General features: G+C 42.4%; 1 protein-coding gene across 2 annotated transcripts; it reads left to right on the top strand.

Annotated features, from left to right (window-relative positions):
- The first annotated feature begins 4907 nt into the window (after positions 1–4907).
- On the top strand, positions 4908–18722 carry LOC110222823 (2'-5'-oligoadenylate synthase-like protein 1). 2 transcript variants are annotated; one of them, XM_021008016.2, is made up of 6 exons: positions 4908–5107; positions 9755–10031; positions 13414–13589; positions 15690–15931; positions 16906–17053; positions 18065–18722. In XM_021008016.2, exons 1-6 carry the CDS (start codon positions 4925–4927, stop codon positions 18545–18547), a joined length of 1509 nt encoding a protein of 502 aa, XP_020863675.1. In that variant the 5' UTR covers positions 4908–4924; the 3' UTR covers positions 18548–18722. The 2 variants fall into 2 exon arrangements, with proteins under 2 accessions (XP_020863675.1, XP_020863676.1); XM_021008017.2 differs by having other exon boundaries at positions 5018–5107; positions 9759–10031.
- Positions 18723–19089: the final 367 nt, after the last annotated feature.

Below are 19089 nucleotides of genomic sequence, written 5' to 3'. Positions count from 1 at the left end.
TCTCAGATAATTTCTCACTGCTCCATGTTGTTCTTCATCCTTTGTTTCCGAAGATAACCAGTGACATCACCTTGTTGAGTCAGGTTACAGTGTGTTCGGCTGTGGCTGAACAGTCCAATGTGAGTCTGGAAGGGACTAACACAGGTTGGACACAAGTAATCTATTAGAACATTTGGGATGAAGACATCGCTGGATTTGCACAGTTCATATTTCTTTTGTGCTTCTGCAATTCTGCTTTGCTCATGGAGTACAGTGCCTTCTTTCTCGTGGGCACCGCCATGCTGGGTAGTCCTGTGCCAGAGTCTTCCATGTCTTACATTTGATACTAAAGTTCTTCAATGAGACCTTGAGAGTGTAGCACCCCAAAGCAAGATGATTGTCAGAGATTGTCAGGAGAACAGATTAGATCACTTCTCCACTAGTGAATAGTTCATTGCTGACCTGGAGGGAGAGCTGAGTCAGCACACAGTTGGCAACAGCAGAGCAGAAAGGGAATGGGCAGCTTTCAGAGATTTTGTGTACAGCACTGCATTTGCTCACCTTGGCCAGAACACTCACAAACATCAGGATTGGTTTGATAAAAAGGGTGGAGAAATTCAGAAGCTGCTAAAGAAGAAACAAAAACTCCACAGAGTTTACCAGTAGGGTAAAGTGCAAGCAAAGCTTAGAGAGATGCATTCTTGGCTCAGTAAGAAGGCAAATGAGATTCAATTTTATGCCAATAGCAACAATACAAAAGTACCTCTATGATGCCCTGAAGACTATTTGTGAGCCAAAGACTTCCATATAGCTGGGTAAGAGAAGAACCAGATGACCTCTAAGATCCATTGGAGGTTGAATATTTCACTTTCCAAAGACCCTCCTAGATTTAGCATTCTATATTCTACAGGTCCTTCCCTCTCTAACATTATATGCTCTATGTTTAAAATTCTTTCTCCTGCTCTGCTTCTGTGGCAGAAGCAACATCTTAATCCCTCTGTCCATGCAGGTTGGGTTAGTTTTTCCTTAAAAGATATTGAGATATTCCTCAAGACTCAGTTGGTTCAGGGGACTGAGAGCTCATCCTATTAACATCACTTTGTCATCACCTGGAGTAGAAGGGCTCCAAAATACTTGACTGGTGGATTGTGATGGAAGTGTTACTCCAGTGAAATAACTCCAGGTGTCCTCAATGCCTATCCTCTTGAATATTCTTCTCCTGCTATGGCTAAGTAAATCTCCTTTTGTTAACTATTGAATGACCTATGTGGGTTTTTTTTCCATTTTGTTCCACTGTCAGACTTAAACTAACTAGTCTGACCTGAGTCAGACCTAGTCCAGAACAGCTACTTACTATCTATGTAATTGGGGAAATCACTTCTCAGCTCATCCTCAAAATGAAGTTGAACTAAATGAAATCTAAGGTCTGTTCAAGCTCTAGATGCAGAATCCCATGACTCTGGAAAAGGGAACAAAGAGGTGCTGTGGAATACTACTATGCTATAAGAAATAATGAAGGTGGGCAGGAAATGAGCATTTATTAAGGACCTACTATGCAGCAGGAACTGTGCTAGGTACTTTTACAAAAATTATCTCACTTGATCCTGCAAGGTAGGTGCTATTTTTATTCCCATTTTACAATTAAGGAAACTGAGGCAGACAAAGGATAAATGACTTTCCCAGGATCACACAGCTAATAAGAATCTGAGGCCATGTTTGAACTCAGGTCTTTTCCTGACTCCAGAGACAGCATTCTGTCCACTGTGCCATCAGTTGCCTCTGGCTTTTGACTCTGTGTATCCTCAGATACACAGGCACATAGTGCCTGACACATAGCAGGTAATTAATAAATATTGATTGATTCATTTTAAGGGGATGGTTCCAGAGAAACCTAGGAAGACTTGAATGAATTGATACAGAAGGAGGTAAGCAGAAGGAGCAGATTAATTCAAATAATGACAACAATGTTGTAAAGACTTAGAAATACCTTTGAAAGACTTAGAAATTCTGATCGGAGTACTGACCAGCCATGATTCCAGAGGACTAATGGCAAAACATGCCACCCACCTCCTGAAGTGAGACTAGAATGAGACTTTTTTTTACATAGTGGAGACTCTTCTCTAAACTATTTTGAACTCCAACACCTGAGAAAGGCCTAAAACCTGAATTGGCCAATCAGGAGAGACATTTTGTCCCACTCTGGGTTTAATCTACCATAAATAATGTTTTCCATTGTGTTGCTCTTGAGTGAACCCAGAATGCCCCTTCCTGTGTCAACAGCTGAAGCTGATCAAGGGCATTCTTCTGTTTATGACCACCACTAAGGCACCTTGACCCAGACACTACCTTAAATAGTGGGACTTTTCCTATCTTAGCATTTTATGGACATACACTATGCGATGTCATGTTAATGGTAAAAGAAAAAGATATCCTAGCTGTGTGACCTTGGGCAAGTGACTTCATGGCAACGCTAACTGCTAACAGATAATTTCCATCAACACTTTGACATTCTCCTATCTTATTGTATTGACAACCTATTCACTTAAGAAATTCCTTTCTCATATCATGGTTAAACATTTGGAAACCATAATTTTGGCTGACAGAGGCATCCTGAGCCAGGGAGGGAGGAGTGAGAGAGAATTGCTCTGAACATATAAAAATCCTCTTTGTCCATCTTTGGGTTCATTGTTTCATGACGAGCTCTCATGCTTATCTCTATATGTGTGTTTCTCAAGCTTTAAGAGAAATAAACATTCATGTTCAGATTAATTTTGTTTGTCTTTCTAAGAACGAACTCAGTAATGGCTGACAATAGCCAATGTAGAAATTTGTTTTGATGGATTATGTATGTTTATTATTATATGTTGTTGTTCAGTTGTTTTCAGTCATGCCCAACTCTTTATGACCCCATTTAGGCTTTTCTTGGCAGAGATACTGGAATGGTTTGTCATTTCCTTCTCTAGCTCACTTTACAGATGAAGAAACTGAGGCAAACAGAGGTAAGTGACTTGCCCAGGGTCACACAGCTAGTAAGTGTCTGAGGCCAGATTTGAACTCAGAAGATGAGTCTCCCTTACTCCAGGCCCAGCACTTTATCTGTTGAGCCACCTATGTTTGTAATTGGGGTTTTGTTTTTCTTTGTTTCCTATTTGAAGTTGGGATGGAGGGAGAGAACATGGACCTTTGCTAATTAAAAAAATAAAATTTAGTCTTTTGAAAAGATTCAATAGCATTTGTGGTAGCAAAGAATTAGAAACAAAGCAGGTGACCACAACTTGGGGAATGTCTAAACAAATGGTGATACAAAAGAAGTAGTCTTTCCAACATGGGTGACTCATATCAGGTGATCCAGCCATGTAGCCAATCCCTGTTATATTTATTAAATGGGTTAGCTGGGGCAGAGGTGGGAGAGGGGGAATACTAAGAGAAATTCTAGTGATTTTTTAAAAAAAAGATATCAATAACAATGCATTATGTAAAAAGTCAATAGTGACTTTGTGACTGATTGTGTGTAAATGAGAAGTACATGAAGGGAACTCAAGAAGTAAAGTCGTGAGTAATGGGCTAGTATTCCCCTCTCAACATTAAGGTTATCCCTGGAACCCTGAGAGTGAGTGGATTATAGCTAAGTGGACATGGCTATGTCCAGCTCCATCTCAGAAATACATTTCACTCAACAAGAAATGAGGAAGGAAAGGCACAAAGAGTCAGACACAACTGAAATGACTAAACAGGTGGCACTATCCACTGATAGAGCACCAGTTCCAGAGTCAGGAGGACCTGAGTTCAAATCCAGTCTCAGACACTTGACACTTACTAGCTGTGTGATCCTGGGCAAGTCACTTGACCCCGATTGCCTCACCAAAACAAACAAACAAACACAGAGTAAGGGCTTAATAAATGTTGAATGATTGATTGACCTATAGGAATTTCTCACTGATAATAAAAGTTCGAGCCATTGCAAGAGGGTTTCCTGGGGTAAAAGGAGTCTTCCCCCCAATTCATGATTCTATTGGCTGCTATTTACTTGACCATTTGTTGTTGTTAAGTTGTTTTTCAGTCATGTCTTATTCTCCATGACCCCAGTTGGAGTTTTCTTGGAAAAGATCCTGGAGTGGTTTGCCATTTCCTTCCCCAGCTCATTTTATAGATGAGGAAACAGAGGCAAACAGAACAAAGTGACTTGACCAGGGTCACACAGCTAGGAAGTATCTGAGGCTGGATTTGACTCATGAAGATGAGTCTCCTGATTCTCAGCCCAGTGCACTAGCCACTGCACCACCTAGCTGCCCTACTCAGCCCATACCAAGGCTAGCTAGTTCAGCATACAAGCAGCACTGTCCCTTCCTTTGGGGAGGAGGAGAGGAATTGGGTAGAGTTGGGGAAAGAATGAGAGGGCTGTGGAAGGAGAGGGAGGTTGGGTAGGCACAGAGATACTTGGCCCCTGGCAAATCATTTAACTTCTGTCTGCCTCAGTCTCCTCAACTGTAAGATGGGGAGCCTAAGAAGGTACTTTAAGAAACTGAGGCACCAAGAACATTTATTTCCAAAGAGAAAGAGCCTTTATTTAGCAAGAGCTGAATAACAGCCAACCTAGGGAGAAAAGAGTCAAACTTCAAATAGCTTGTTTCCAAGCGTCATAGAAAGGAAACTCAGAAAGCAGAGAATTGAAACTTAAGTGTTTGGTGGCTAGTAAGAGGCCAACCCTCTAAGGTGGTCCAGAGGACATTCAGCCAGGGGCCATGACTTGGCAGACACCCTTTGCTTTAGCGTTTGATTCCAGGAAGAGAAGCCCACCTGTGACCTAATCCCCTAAAACCTCCCCACTTTTCTGGCCTTTTTCTTGTCAAGGCAGAGTAATGAGAGGCAGAGCCACCTTAAGGAAGAGGGCAGGGGATGGGCTGGACAGCTATTTATCTGTAGCCGCACCCAGCCCTAAGCACAGATGGAGCCACCTCAGAGCCTGTTCGATACTCCTGCAGAGAGATTGGATTCCTTTATAGCACATGAACTCCTCCCTACCAAGGAGTGCAAACAGGAGATCCATGAGGCCTTCCAGATGATCCAGAAATTCCTTCGAGGCTCGTGTTTCAAGGTTGGAGAGGCCAGGGTGCTGAAGGTGCTGAAGGTGAGAGCCTGCCCCAGGGGTGTGGTGGACTATAACGCTGTGAGGAATCAATGCCTCTCCTCTTCCTCTTCCCCCTGCCAAGAGAGCCACAAATACAGCCCAGAAGTCAGTTGGTCAAGTCAAGTCAACAAGCATTTATTAAGTATCTACTGTGTGCTGGGCATTGTACTAAGGGCTGGAGATACAAAGAAAGGCAAAAAAATCCTTTTACTCAAGGATTTTACAATCTAATAGGAGAGACAACAAAAAAACAAGATATATACAAAATAGAGACGTCATAGAGGGAAGGGGATTTGGAAAGCTTATTTCAGAAAGCAAGATCTTATCTGAGGCCTGAGGGAAGGAAGCCAAGGATTCCAGAGGGCAGACATGAGGAGGGACAGCAGGTACGTCTGGATTAGGATTTTGCAAGAATAGGAGTCTCTTTCGTCCCAAACTCTCTGTTCCCCGCTTCTTTCCATCAACATCTCTGGGCTCTCCCTGCCCTCCTTCCCTCCAGACTCAAGCAGAACCAGTTCTTAAAAGAGATTGATTCTTTATGTTCTGCTATAGCCAAGCCTTGGTTCATTTACTACATGAATTGCCTCTACCTACCTCCCCATTCCAACTCCTGCTTGTATGGTTTCTTTGCTAGATGGCTCTCTGACCCCAAGCGATTCTTCACCTAATTTGCTAAGCTAATTGACACCAACTTATTAAGTTATTGTGTGCCCAACATACTAAACTATTGTGCACTCAATTTGGTCACAGCAAACATGTGCCCAATTTACTAACGGATTCTCAACTAGCTGAATAAAGAACACCATTTTGCTTAACTATGTGCCAATTTGTTTAACTAAGTGAATACACAAAGTTACCAAGTTACTATGCTCCTGGCTTGATAGACTAACGGATTACTAACCTGCTAAACTACCTCATGCCTACCTTGCTAAGCTAACGTCCCAACTTCATAAATGAGTTGGCATTAACTTCTTAAACCAATATGTGCCCAACTCGCTAAACTAATGTTTACCCAATTGCTAAATTAATGGGTACCAACCGTACCTAACATTTATTTCAATAATATTTTATTTTTCCCAATCACATGTAAAAACAATTTTTACCATTTCGTTTATGAAATTTTGAGTTCCAAATTCTCTCCCTCCCTCCCCTGAGACAGTAAGCAATTTGATATAGGTTATATGGGATATATATTTGATATAGGTTACATATGTGCAATCACACAAAACATACTTCCATATTAGTAATGTTGTGAAAAAAGATACAAACAAAAAAAACTTTTAAAAAAATGGAAGTGAAAAATCACATGCTTTAATTAATATTCAGACTCCACCAGTTCTTTCTCCGGAAGTGGCTAGTAATTCTTTCATTGTCAGTCCTTGGATTATTTTAGAACTGAGAATAGCAAAGTCATTCATAGTTGATCATCATACAGTGTTGCTGCTACTATGTACGGTGTTCTGGTTCTGCTCACTTCACTTTGCATCTGCTCGTGTAAGTCTTTCCAGGTTTTTCTGAAATCATACTGCTCGTCATTTCTTACGGCACAATATTATTCCATCAAAATCTTATACCACAACTTGTTCAATCGTTACCCAGTTGATGGACATCCCCTCGATTTCCAGTTCTCTTCCACCACACAAAGAGCTGTTACAAATATTTTTGTACAAATTGATCCTTTCCCCTTTTTAATCACTTTGGGATACAGACCTAGTAGTGGTATATGCCTAACATTTTAAGCTAAGACATCAGTTTACTAAACTAAGATGCTCCCCACCTGATAAACCAACATTTGTCTAACATGCTAAGCTAAGGGGAACCAGCTTTCTAAGCTGAGTCACTTCTGACATGCTAACCTAACACAACTCTGTAAATGGAGAGCTTCTTATTTGCTAAGCTAATGTGTGCCTATCCTGCTAACCTAATGACACCAATGTGTGAAACCAACATGTTCTCTACTTACCAATCTACTGTATACCCAGCTGTCCAAGAGATCCTCGCTTTGGTCCTCCCACATCCCATTTCTTGTTTGCTCTATCTCTATCTCTCGTACCCACTGCTTCCCCTGGGCAGCTTGAGGAGGATGCAGGTCCCCAGAGGTTGTAAGGAAGTGTGATCTCAGAAAGGAAATAGAGCCTCAGTGATTTCTAGGAGCTGGAAGAACAATGTCTGGGTTCATATTTGTAAATGATCAGAGTTCTGCCAAGTCAATTAAACAATTAATGAGAATCATTGAGTATATTCAGCCTAGGGCTAGGTATTGAGTGAGATGCACCGAATGTGACCTTGGTCAAGTCCTTACCCTCCATGGATGTCAGTTCCCGTCTCTGAAATGTGAGAGGATTGCACTCAATGACCCAGACAGAGCCCTTCTGTTCCAGATTGATGGTTCTACAAGAGATAGAAGGCATACTCCCCTCGAGAAGTGACCTCTCTACTAAGTCTTTCAACAGGTGTCTATTGAAGCTACTTTGTGCCAGACACTGTTCTAAGTTGAGACTAGGGATGCAAAAATAAACAATCCCTGCCCTCAAAAGGCTTCTACTCTATCACAAAGAAACAACATAAACACATATAAGTAAATACAAAATATGTATAAAAACCCACGCAACCCACAGAGTTATTTGGACCCAAGGAGTCAGGAGAGCTGGTTACAATCCCACTTGAGCTGCTGGACAGTGACAGGAGCTTGGGCAAGTCACTGGGTCTTAGTTTGTTGGAGAGAGAATCATAGGTTTACCAGCTTAGCAGTGAAGGTTACCTTCAAAGCCATCTAGTTCAATGTCTTCATTTTACAGATGAAGGCCAGAGATGTGAAATAAACAGTATGGAGCTAAGTAGCTAGTATGTGTCAGAGGTCAGACTGGCACCCAAGTTCTCCGGATTCCAACACCAGCTCTGAAAACACGAGGCCATTCTGCCTCTCATTGCATGCTACGGATAAGGAAACAGAGGCTCAGAAGGGGATGGAAAGAGAGAGGAAGTAGCATTTGAGGAGAGTGGTGGAATAAGTATTTAATTTTTTTTTGTTCTGCCATTTTTATAGTATTTTGAGGTTTTTTCCAATTATATGTAAAGACAATTTTAGCAGTCATTTTTACAAAATTTTAAGCTCAAATTTCTCTCCCTCTCCTCTTTTTAAAATGGCAAGCAATTTGATGTAGGTTTTATATATGCAATCACGTAAAGCATATTTCCATATTAGTCATGTTGTGAAAGAAGAAATAGACTAAAAGGAAAATACACACACACAAAATGAAAATGGAAATAGTGTACCTCAGTCTGCATGCAGACACCATAGTTCTTCCTCTGGATGTGGATAGCATTTCCCCTCATGAATCGTTCGGAATTGTCTTGGCTCATTGTGTTAGTGAGCACTAAGTCATTCAGAGCTGGTCATCACACAATGTGGCTGTCACTGTGTACAACGTTCTCCTGGTTCTGCTCACTTCACTCAGCATCAGTCCACACAAGTCTTTCCAGGTTTTTCTGAAATCCACCTGCTCATCATTTCTTATAGAACAATAGTATTTCTTTACATTCATATAACATAAACTGTTCAACCGTTCCCCAATTGATGGGAATCCCCTCAATTTCCAATTTTTTGCCACCACAAAAATTGCTGCTTTAAATATTTTTGTACATGTGGGTCCTTTTCCTTTTTCCAATGATCTCTTTGGGATACAGACCTAGTCATGGTACTGTTGAATCAAAGGGTATGTACAGTTTGATTGCCCTTTAGACACAGTTCCAAATTATTCTCCGAAATTACTGGATCAATTCACAACTCCACCAACAGTGCATTAGTGTCTCAGTTTTCCCACATCCTCTCCAACATTTAACATTTTCCTTTTCTGTCATATTAGCCAATCTGATAGGTGTGGAGTGGTACCTCAAAGTTGTTTTATTTTGCATTTCTTTAGTCAAAAATGATTTCGAGCGCTTCATATGATTATAGATAGCTTTGATTTCGTCATCTAAAAACCGTCTGTTCATATCCTTTGACCATTTATTAATTGGGGAATGGCTTGTAGGAATAAGCATTTTTTGAGAATCTACTACGTGCCAGGCACTGTAAACATATATATTGATATTTATATGTATAATTTATAATTGCTGCCATTAGACTGTGAGAAAAGTATCTTATATATGTCATTTCATTTGCCTCACAACAATCTTGTGAAATTTAGCCTGTAAGCTCTTGAGGGCAGGGACAGGTTTTTGTGTTTCTTTGCATCCCCAGTGCTTAGCTGGTGCCTAGCACACAGTAGGGCTCAATAAAAGCTTATTAATGAGGATGATGATGATGACAACTTATTGCCTTGGTCCTAGGAGACAGAAATAGGAGTAATAACCAAAGTCATAGAGGGACCCATGTAGATGTAATCAAACAACCAAGCAGCAAGCATTTATTGAGTACCTACTGCATACCAGGCACTGGCGATACAAATGGAGTAAATGGAACAAAAACTTCCTAACAATTAGAGCTGTCCAGGAAGGTGGGCAGCAGCTTCCCATCACTGAAGGTCTTCAAGTAGAATGTCCCCATTAGGGACACTGAAGTGGAGATTTTGCACACGTAATCCTTGGGGCAAACGGTCTCTGAGGCCCAACGCTGATCAGTGACTCTTATTCCATGTTTGGCAGGCAGGGTCTGTGATGAACGGAACAATGCTTAAGTATGAAGGAGAAGTCCACGCTGTTGTGTTCCTCAGCTGCTACAACTATAGTGTGGAGGCTTCCTACCACCATGACATGCTAATGCTCATGAAGGAGAAACTACAGCACTACTGGAAGAACCCGGCCTACATCAGTGAAATCTGCATGGACCTTGAAGTGCCTGGCTCACTCTGCTTTACAATTCAATCCAAGGTGACATCAGAGCCCATCGATGTGGTCATCCTGACTGCCTACGATGCCCTGGGTAAAGTAGACACTGATTCCCGTTCCAGACCCCTCGGTTTCCTGAGTGTGCCTTCTAAGGGTGGTGCAATGGGTAGAGAACTGAGCCTAGAATCAGGAAGTCTTGAGGTCAAATCCAACCTCAGACACTTACTAGTTGTGGGACTCCAAGTAACTTAACCTCTGTCTGCCTCAGTTTCCTCAAACGTAAAATTAGGATCATCATAACACCTACCTCCTTGAATTGCTGTGAAGTGTTTTGCAAATGCTAAGTGCTATCTATATAAATGCTAGTTAGCTAATTGAGGAGATCTTCCATCCCAGGGCCCTCTTGCTCATGGTTCCCTCTTAGATATCCATTTCCAGGGTCCCCTCAGTCACTAGAGAGTTTGAGTAAGAGAGCATTATACAGTTACACAGAGATTTACCCTGTACTGGCTGAGGAATACTCTGGATAAATTCATAGATGGTGCTCAGTCATGTCCGACCCTTCATGACCCATACTGTCCAGGGGGTTTTCTTGGCAAAGATACTGGAGTGGTTTGCCAATTCCTCCTCCAATAGATTAAGGCAAACACAGATCAAGTGACTTGTCCTGGGTCTGGACAAGTAAGTGTCTCTCTGAGGCCAGATTTGAACTGAGGTCTTCCTGATTCTAGGCCCAGAGTTCTATCCTCTGACACGGATGATAGATTCATAATATTTATTAAGGAAAAGTAGTAATATCTGAGGCCTGTCCCTAACATGTTGAATACTACCTCAGAAAGGACAACCAGTTCACAGAAGTCCTGCAGCATTCCCATCAGAGAAAGAATTCTGGACTAGATGGGCAGAGCTATAATAGGGTGGAGAAAGAAAGTCTGTGTCCCAGGGACCATGAACACACTTGAAGTTCATAAGCATGGTAGAAACAACAAAACTTAGGACCAATTTAACGAGAATAATTAACTAATTAAAATGGGAAGCAATGAGGCAGCAGCACTTGTATCCTAAGATCCCTCTCCCCACTCCATTTCATCTAGGAGTGGTGTCCAGACACGCATCAAAGTGAAGTTTTTGTACTCAGCATAAAAATTCTAGTTTTGGCCTTGAAAAAGCATGAGGCTGATTGGCAATATTTCTAATGCACTATATTCATGAAGGTGGTTTATCCAAGAGCCTGAATCTCAGGAGAAAACTCAAAAGACCCTTGACCTCAGTGAAGAAAGGGCCTAAGGTGCATCCGGGAGGATACTAGCACTTAGCATAGCTCCTGGCACATAGCAGGCACTTCATAGGCACTAACAGCATCAGATGTTCGTAGGAGATCTCGCTGGGGAGATCACACCCCAGAAGAGAGGTCTTGTGCAGTAGATTCCCTGCCTCCCCTCTTTGAATCAAAGATCTAGGGATCTCCACATTCAGAAAAAGAAAATTGAGGTTCCTAGAGCAGAAGTGATTTGCCCAAGGTCACTTCACTATGGTTTATACAAATGCTTTTTAATTTGATACAATTCAAATCATCTGTTTTATCTTTTGTGACCATCTCTGTCCTTTGGTCCAGAATTCTCCTCCTAACCATAATTGTGAAAGGTACCCTCTTCTCTTCTCCTGATTTTTTTTCATGATGTTACTTTTATATTTAGATCAAGTATTCTTATTGAAGAAATGTGTAATTGCTGGTCTAAACAGATTTTCTACCAATTACAAGTTTTCCTAGTAATTTTTTTTTGTCAAATATGGAGGGTCATAGTTTTAACCGTCAAAATGGAATGAACAACTAGCATCAACTTTAAAAGTTAATAAATGAGAGATGTTATGAGATTCAGATGGTGGCATTGAAGCAATTCAGTCCACAAGTGAGGAAAGGCATAGCTGTGACACTGGGGGATGATGTTCAACATACCTGAACATGCTAAGGATTAGTTTTGATGGGAGAGAAAGGTTCTTCTAGTATATATGTAAATATAACATAGCATAGTGTATATATAACACATAATATATTGTTACATATTACATAAAATGTATTATAATATGAATATATTGTCCATAATAATGCTATATACAACACATTACATCAAATGTTATGTATGGCAGCTAATGAATATAGTACGTTTATTATATTGCATATTATATATAACTAATGACATATTATATTGTTATGTTATATGTGTTACGTGTCTTAACGTGTCTGTTACAACTTTTTAAGTTGACATGAGTCATTCATTCAATAACTACTGATAAAACCGTGATCCTTCTTATTTGGAAAATTTACGCTGTTTGGCAGAAAATCCATATCTTTTACATATGTACATATGTACCATGTGTGTATGTATGCACATGTATATACAAATGTACGTGTATAAATATATAATTGCATTGTGTTGTGTTCGTATGTAATGTATGTGTACATGTTTATACATATTTTCTCTGTATTATATTGCTATATAGAATACATACGTATCATACAATTGTGTGTTTTATATTATATTCTATATATCATATTCATTATATGTACATATACATATAATTATATACGCACGTGCTTTTATTATTTTATATTTATATTTATTGTATATTATTGCATATGATTGTATGATATATAATATGTTTTATTATATTTATATTATTTATATATCATATTAATTGTGTGTATATAATGATATATATGTACGTAATTACATATATATGTAACTTCCATTACCACGACGGTAATTTTCTAGGTTCCAAATTCCTTTGGTGGTTGATGTTAACTTTTCCGCTGTCACCTATACCTTAGCCAAGTTTCCCAAGGCATCACGGCTGTTCCTTGACCCACATCTCAAGCTCCTCATTATATTCCAGATGTGCCTTTTGAGAATGAAAGCTAGGGGGCAATGCTCTTGCATTCTATTCCCACCTTGTCATCAGTGTGATAATTTTGATCTTTCCTATTTTGTTTGCATTGTTGCCCGTTGTTGTCTCTGAATCATGTCTGACCCTTTGTGACCTGGGCAAGTGACTTGCCCAGGGTCATGCAGTTAGTAAGTGTCTGAGGCTAGATTTGAACTCAGATCCTCCTGACTCCAGTGTACCACCTAGCTGCCATTTTGTTTGTAATAGAAAACTCTATAGTATTGAGAGTGCCCCATTTTAATGGTAGATTGTGACAATCTGCAGTTTTGTCCTTCATTTTTCTCATGCTGACAGATAAAATAGCGGGGTTTGGGTGGGTATAACCATGCCATGATTCTTCAAGTCCATGATGTGAGCACTCAGGACTGAAATCAGCACAGATCCACTGAGGTCACAGATAGGAAGTGTCAGAGATAAGATCTGAACATAGGTCCTCTGACTCCCAAGCCCATGGTCCTCCTCTGCGAGCACATTGCCTCTCTCCTCCCAAACAACCTCAAGAATCTCCCCCTTGATTCTTCTCTCCTCAGGATCCTCTCATCCCACTTGCCCACCACCCCCTGAAACCTACATGGAACTGATTGGGGCCAATGGCTTCCCTGGGCAATTCTCACCATCCTTCATAAAACTTCGGAAGAGTTTTATAAAAAGTCTTCCCACTAAGCTGAAAAACCTCCTGAGGCTGGTGAAGCACTGGTACCTGCAGGTAAGGGAGCAGTGGAGCTCCTAGGGGCAAGGGATGGAGAGGGAGGTGACTGGAAAATCTTAGGAACAGAGGCAAGGGAAAATGGAAAATCACGGGGGGGGGGAGAGAGGGAGGAGGGAGGGGAGAGAGAGAGAGAGAGAGAGAGAGAGAGAGAGAGAGAGAGAGAGAGAGAGAGAGAGAGAGAGAGAGAGGAAAGAAAGAGGAAAGACAGAGACAGACAGACAGAGAGAGAGAGAGAGGAAAGAAAGAGGAAAGACAGAGACAGACAGACAGAGAGAAGAGAGAGAAACAGAGAGAGAGAGAGAGAGAGAGAGAGAGAGATGGGGGAGAGAGACAGAGGAATGAGAGAGACAGAGGAAAGAGACAGAGACAGAGAGAGACAGAGAGACAGAAACAGAGAGGGAGAGAAAGAGAGAGAGAAGAAGAAGGGGGAGGGAGAGGGGGGGGAGGGAGGGGGAGAGGGAGAGGGAAAGGGGGAGAGACAGAGAGAGAGAGAGAGAGAAAGAGAGAGAGAGGATAGAAAGAGGAAAGAGAGAGACAGAGAGAGAGAGACAGAGAGAGAAACATTCCAGGCTACTCTACTGATCTCCTCTGGGGACAGGGAAGCTGAACTATGTAGACCCATATTGATCCAAGAATAATAAATAATTATTATAGCTTACCCATATTTTTGTATTTGTATCTCCAATATCTAGCCCAGTACCTGGCACATAATAAGTACTTAATAAATTCCTTCACGTAAATGCCTTAAGGTGAACAAAATGCTTTCCTCCCAACAATCAACTTAAAGAGGCATCATTACAGGGGGCAGGGAGGATGCTGAGAGCAGAGAGGGCAGAGCTGACTCTGGGATTTTCCTTCCTCTTATGAAGTCATGCTGCCTTTTATGATGAATGAAGGACAAAGAGTTTATTAACCATGTCCAATGCATCAGGGCTAAAGTGAAGAGGTTTCTTGGGGGCATGATGCTGGTGGAGTCCTAGTCCAAGAAGCCCAGGAGGTAGAAAAGACAAGCAAGCAAGGGAGCCTGTGAGCAGTCACTGCACTTGGAGCCTGAAGGAGATAGAGATCATTGGTCTCCAAAAAAGGGAACAGAAGAGAAAGAAAGAGGAACAGAGGGAGGAGAAATGAGGGGAATCAGTCAGTCAATAAACATTGATGAAGCACTTACTATGGGCCAAGCACTGTGCTAAGCACAGTTATAAATTTTAAAAAGAAGACAGCACACCAAAGAAAGCTGGGGAGGGGGGAGGAAGAAGGTATCCAGCTAATTGTGGTGGAGACCAATCCAAGGATTTCAGCTGATGGGAAATGAGGAGTTGGCTGCTTAGTGAGGCCGGTTTAAATGGAAGCTTTGGGAGGACTAGATCCATCCTCCCATCAGAGGGGGAAGAGAGCACTGAAGAGATGGGAGTATCAAAGTTGATGCAAGGGCACAGAATGATGAGTTTAGTGGTGAAGAGGTGTCCTGGAAGCATGATGATGGTGGAGTCCAACTCCAAGAAGCCCTGTAGGTAGAAAAGGAAAGAGAAAAGAGAGGAAGAAAAGGAGACTCTATTTCTGGCAAAAATTAGGCAAAAGATCATCTCTCAGATCCAAGTGTCCCAAAGGCAGAGTCCAGGGCTCTTTTGGGAGGAGGATAAGAGGGGAAGGAAGAGGCCAAAGAGCAGGCAGCCTAGTATGGAAATGGCCAAAAAGCAGTATAGGGGCCACTCCACAGTTAAATGACATAACTATGATCACACAGCTTGTATGTGTCAAAAACAAGTCTTAAATCCAAGTCTTTCTGATTCCAAGACTGGCCCTCTATCTATACTCTACCACATTACCTCTCTCGTCCGATTTTACGGATGAGGAAACGGAGACTTATAGAGATTAAGAAACTTGGTAAAAGTCATACAGCTAGTAAGCATCTGAGCTGGGATATGAGCTCCAAGTACTCTGTGGCTTATAAAACACATTCCTCACAACCAGTAAGGTAATTGATAGAGAAATATGTGGGGTTCTGATGAAAAAAAAAGATGCCCAGTGTCATTCAGAGGAGCAGCAGAGTTCCCACTATCCCACTCATCATCTCCTTCCCTCTGCCTCTCCATATAGCACTTGAAATTCTATTGCCCCAAAACTCCTCTACCCCCAGTGTATGCCCTGGAACTGCTCACCGTCTATGCCTGGGAGACAGGGACCTTTCAAACAGAAAATTTCAACATGGCTAGAGGCTTCGTGAGTGTTATGAAGCTCCTCCAGGACCACAAAGATATCAGAATCTACTGGACCGAATACTACAGCCTCCAGGACCGAGTCATCACGAATTTTGTGAAGCAGCAGCTGAAGAGGAAAAGGTAGCAATCCTCTCCCTATGCCACTGAGAGGCACAGAAAGGCAAGGGGAGGAAAGACGAAGGGGGAGGTCTGCTCATGGCAATAGTTCCCGTGTCTGAGGCACCTTTAGCAATGGAGGAGAGCCAGATGGGGTGCACATCTGCAATCCTTGCTTCCAGTGGGTCTGAAGCTGGCGGATCGCATGAATTCAGGAGTTCTGAGCTGCAGCTGGGCTAAAGCCAATCTGGTGTCTGCACTAAGTCTGGCACCAATGTGGTGAGCCCCACCAGGATGCCTGAGAGGGGGTGAAAAGCAGACCACATCAAGGCTTTGGTGCTTATCAGCAGTGGAGGTCACCTGTGAATGGCCACTGCCTGTCCAGCTTGGGCTGGGTAGACTCAGTCTTTTTAGGAAAAAAAGGATGGGAGCAGAAGAAAGTGAAAGAAAGATGAAAGGGAATTAGGGGATGGGGAAAGGAGGGAGAAAAGGGAGGAAGAGACAGAAAGAGAAGAGAAGGAAGAGGAGAAGGGAGGGGAGAGAAGAGAAAGGGGGAAGGAAAGGGCAGGAGAAAGCAGAGAAAGGGAGAAGAGGGAAGAAGGGAAAACAGGGGAGAAGGAAGAGAAGGGTCAGGAGGGAGAAAGAAGGTTAGGAGAGAGGTAAAAGTAGGAAGGGGAGAGGAAAGAAGAAGAGGGAAGAAAGGAGTTAAAGAAAAGGGAGGAAAGATAGGAAGCATTGGGGGGGAAGAGAAATAAGGAGGAAATGAGAGTTGAAAGAAGTGAGAGAAGGGGATAAAGACGGGGAGGAGAGGAGAGAGGAAAGAAGGAAGGGGAGAGCTGTAAGGAAAGGACTGGAGGGCTGGAGCCAGGACTCAAACCTCAGTCCTTAGACTTCATAAAGAACTCTTTGCTCCCCTGTGGCTCCCACCTGCAGGGTAGTGATGGTTTGTTTTATTGCATACTGAGGACTCAGAGAACAAGCCCCTTCTTTTCCTACAGACCTGTCATCTTGGACCCAGTGGATCCCACCCACAATGTAGGAGAAGGAAAGCGATGGGACGTGGTGGCCCAGAGAGCTGCCCAATGCCTGAAAAAGATATGTTGTTTTGACAAGTATAACTGCCCGATCCCAGCCTGGAATGTAAAGGTACTGACCAGTCCTTTCCAATCGGTCCTTGGAGTTGAAATCCAGATATCCGTTAAGTCAGCACTTCTAGGGAGGTGGGATTTTGATGTTGTTATTTCCTCCCTCCATTCAGATCCTCCTATCCTGAGCCCTTCCAGTCTGTGCCCTCCCTTAAGTTCTCCTTGAGGGGGGAGGAGGGGGCTGTCCTCTCCAAAGAGTGGGGACCTCCTTCTAGATCTCTTGACATTGGGTAGCTACCTTGATTCTCCCTATGTGACCCAACCACCTCCTAGATCAGGGATCCGTTGGTAAATTTCAAAGGGTCCATGAACTTGGATGGGGGGGGGGAAATCTTTATTTTCACTAACCTTTAATTGAAGTTCAGCATTCCTTCAATTATTAATGTAGGTAGCAAAACCTCATTTTGAAAAAATGGGTTCTTGGTTTCATAAGATTGCCAAAGGAGTCCATGATACATACACACACACACACACACACACACACACACACACACACACACAAGGGTTAATAACCCCTCTCCTAGATTAACCACATCTGGATAAAATGCCTGAGGAAAAATGAAAGCTGACTCTGAAATGCACCTTTATTCTATTACTTTATGAGTTGACTCTGAGATTAGGCACCCCTTCCATTCTCTCCCCTCACCTTTTTTTCCCCTTCCCTTTCTTCTCCTTTTCTGTGCCTTCCCTCTTCTTCCCCCTCCCATCCTCTCTCTTCTCTCTCCCCTCACCTTTCATCCCTCCTCTTTCTCTCTTCCTCCTTCCCGTTCTTCCTTCCCCTCCTTTCTCCTTTCCCTTCTACCTCTCTTCTCCCTTCTCCTTTTCCCCCCTTTCCTCAGGCATGGTTGTCCAACACCCCCAAGCCAACTGTCTATGCCTCCCTGTCTCTGCCAGCCTGGAACAGTAAGTAAATAAGGGTGAATATGCAAAGTAGAAGCAGATGATGTACAGATGAAGCAAAGTGCCAACTAAAGAAGTTTAGACCTGATTTCCCTTTCTCTCCTTCTCCCAGAGAGTAAGATCTATCCAAGTGACAGTGAAAAGACAGAAAGGAAATAATCTGACCATCTGGGCAGATCCCTTTGAGCCCATCCAGCAAATGAAGAATCATCCAAAGCTGACCACCCTCTTCCGCCACCAGCACTATGTGTTCTACCAAGAACCTGGCAGCGAGCAAGACATCCTTAGGTGCCACCTCACCTTCGCAGATTATAGGATCTTCTCTGATGTCAGAATCTGCCTGGTGGAAAGAGTCAACTGTATGATCCAGCTCTGCGTGAATTGCTCCAGAAACAGGATTCCTGAGCATTACTCCGTGGACTCCAATGACCTTGTAGGGACGCTGATGTCTATGATTGAAGAGAGAGAAGGGCTACTCCCTGGACGGTATACTCTGATGTTCCAGGGACAACACCTGCATGTGGAGCACCCCCTTGGGTATTATGACATCCAGAAGGATGACACCCTTGTTCTCTCAGAGATAGAACCCTATTAATTCTTCCCCAGAAAATAATTTGGAAAACACGTGGGATTTTTCTTTTAAACTTTCCCAGGGAGGGGGGAGGGGAGAGAAGAAGGGAGAGAATTTGGAACTCAAAACTTTTTTTTAAATGCTAAAAATTGTTTTTACACATAATTTGGGAGGAAATAAAATATTATTTTAAAAAACACTTTCCCAGTGTACTCCAGCCATTTTAACAATGATCTAGCCTCAAGTCTTTGTTGTTTAGTACAGCTTATCACAGTTCTCTGCTGGGAAAGGGGGCCTGCCTGCCCCCTCTCCCCCCTGCCCCGTCTCTGTCTCTCTGTCTGTCTCTCTCTCTCCCTCTCTCTGTGTCTCTGTCTCTGTCTCTCTCTCTGTCTCCCTTTGTCTCTGCCTCTGTCTCTCTCTCTCTTCTCTCTGCCTCTCTCTCTCTTTTTCTCCCCTTCCACCTCTCTCTCCATCTCTCTCTCTCTTTTAGGTTTGTTTTATTTAAGTATAATGTTAATTCCATGCTATTTTTCAGTAAGAACAATACAGATTCTGCATCTCTGGCT

The sequence above is a fragment of the Phascolarctos cinereus genome, unplaced genomic scaffold, assembly GCF_003287225.1.
Source record: "Phascolarctos cinereus isolate Bilbo 61053 unplaced genomic scaffold, phaCin_HiC Scaffold_4;HRSCAF=312, whole genome shotgun sequence".
NCBI classification, from domain to species: domain Eukaryota; kingdom Metazoa; phylum Chordata; class Mammalia; order Diprotodontia; family Phascolarctidae; genus Phascolarctos; species Phascolarctos cinereus.
This window is presented reverse-complemented; position numbering and strand designations above follow the sequence as displayed.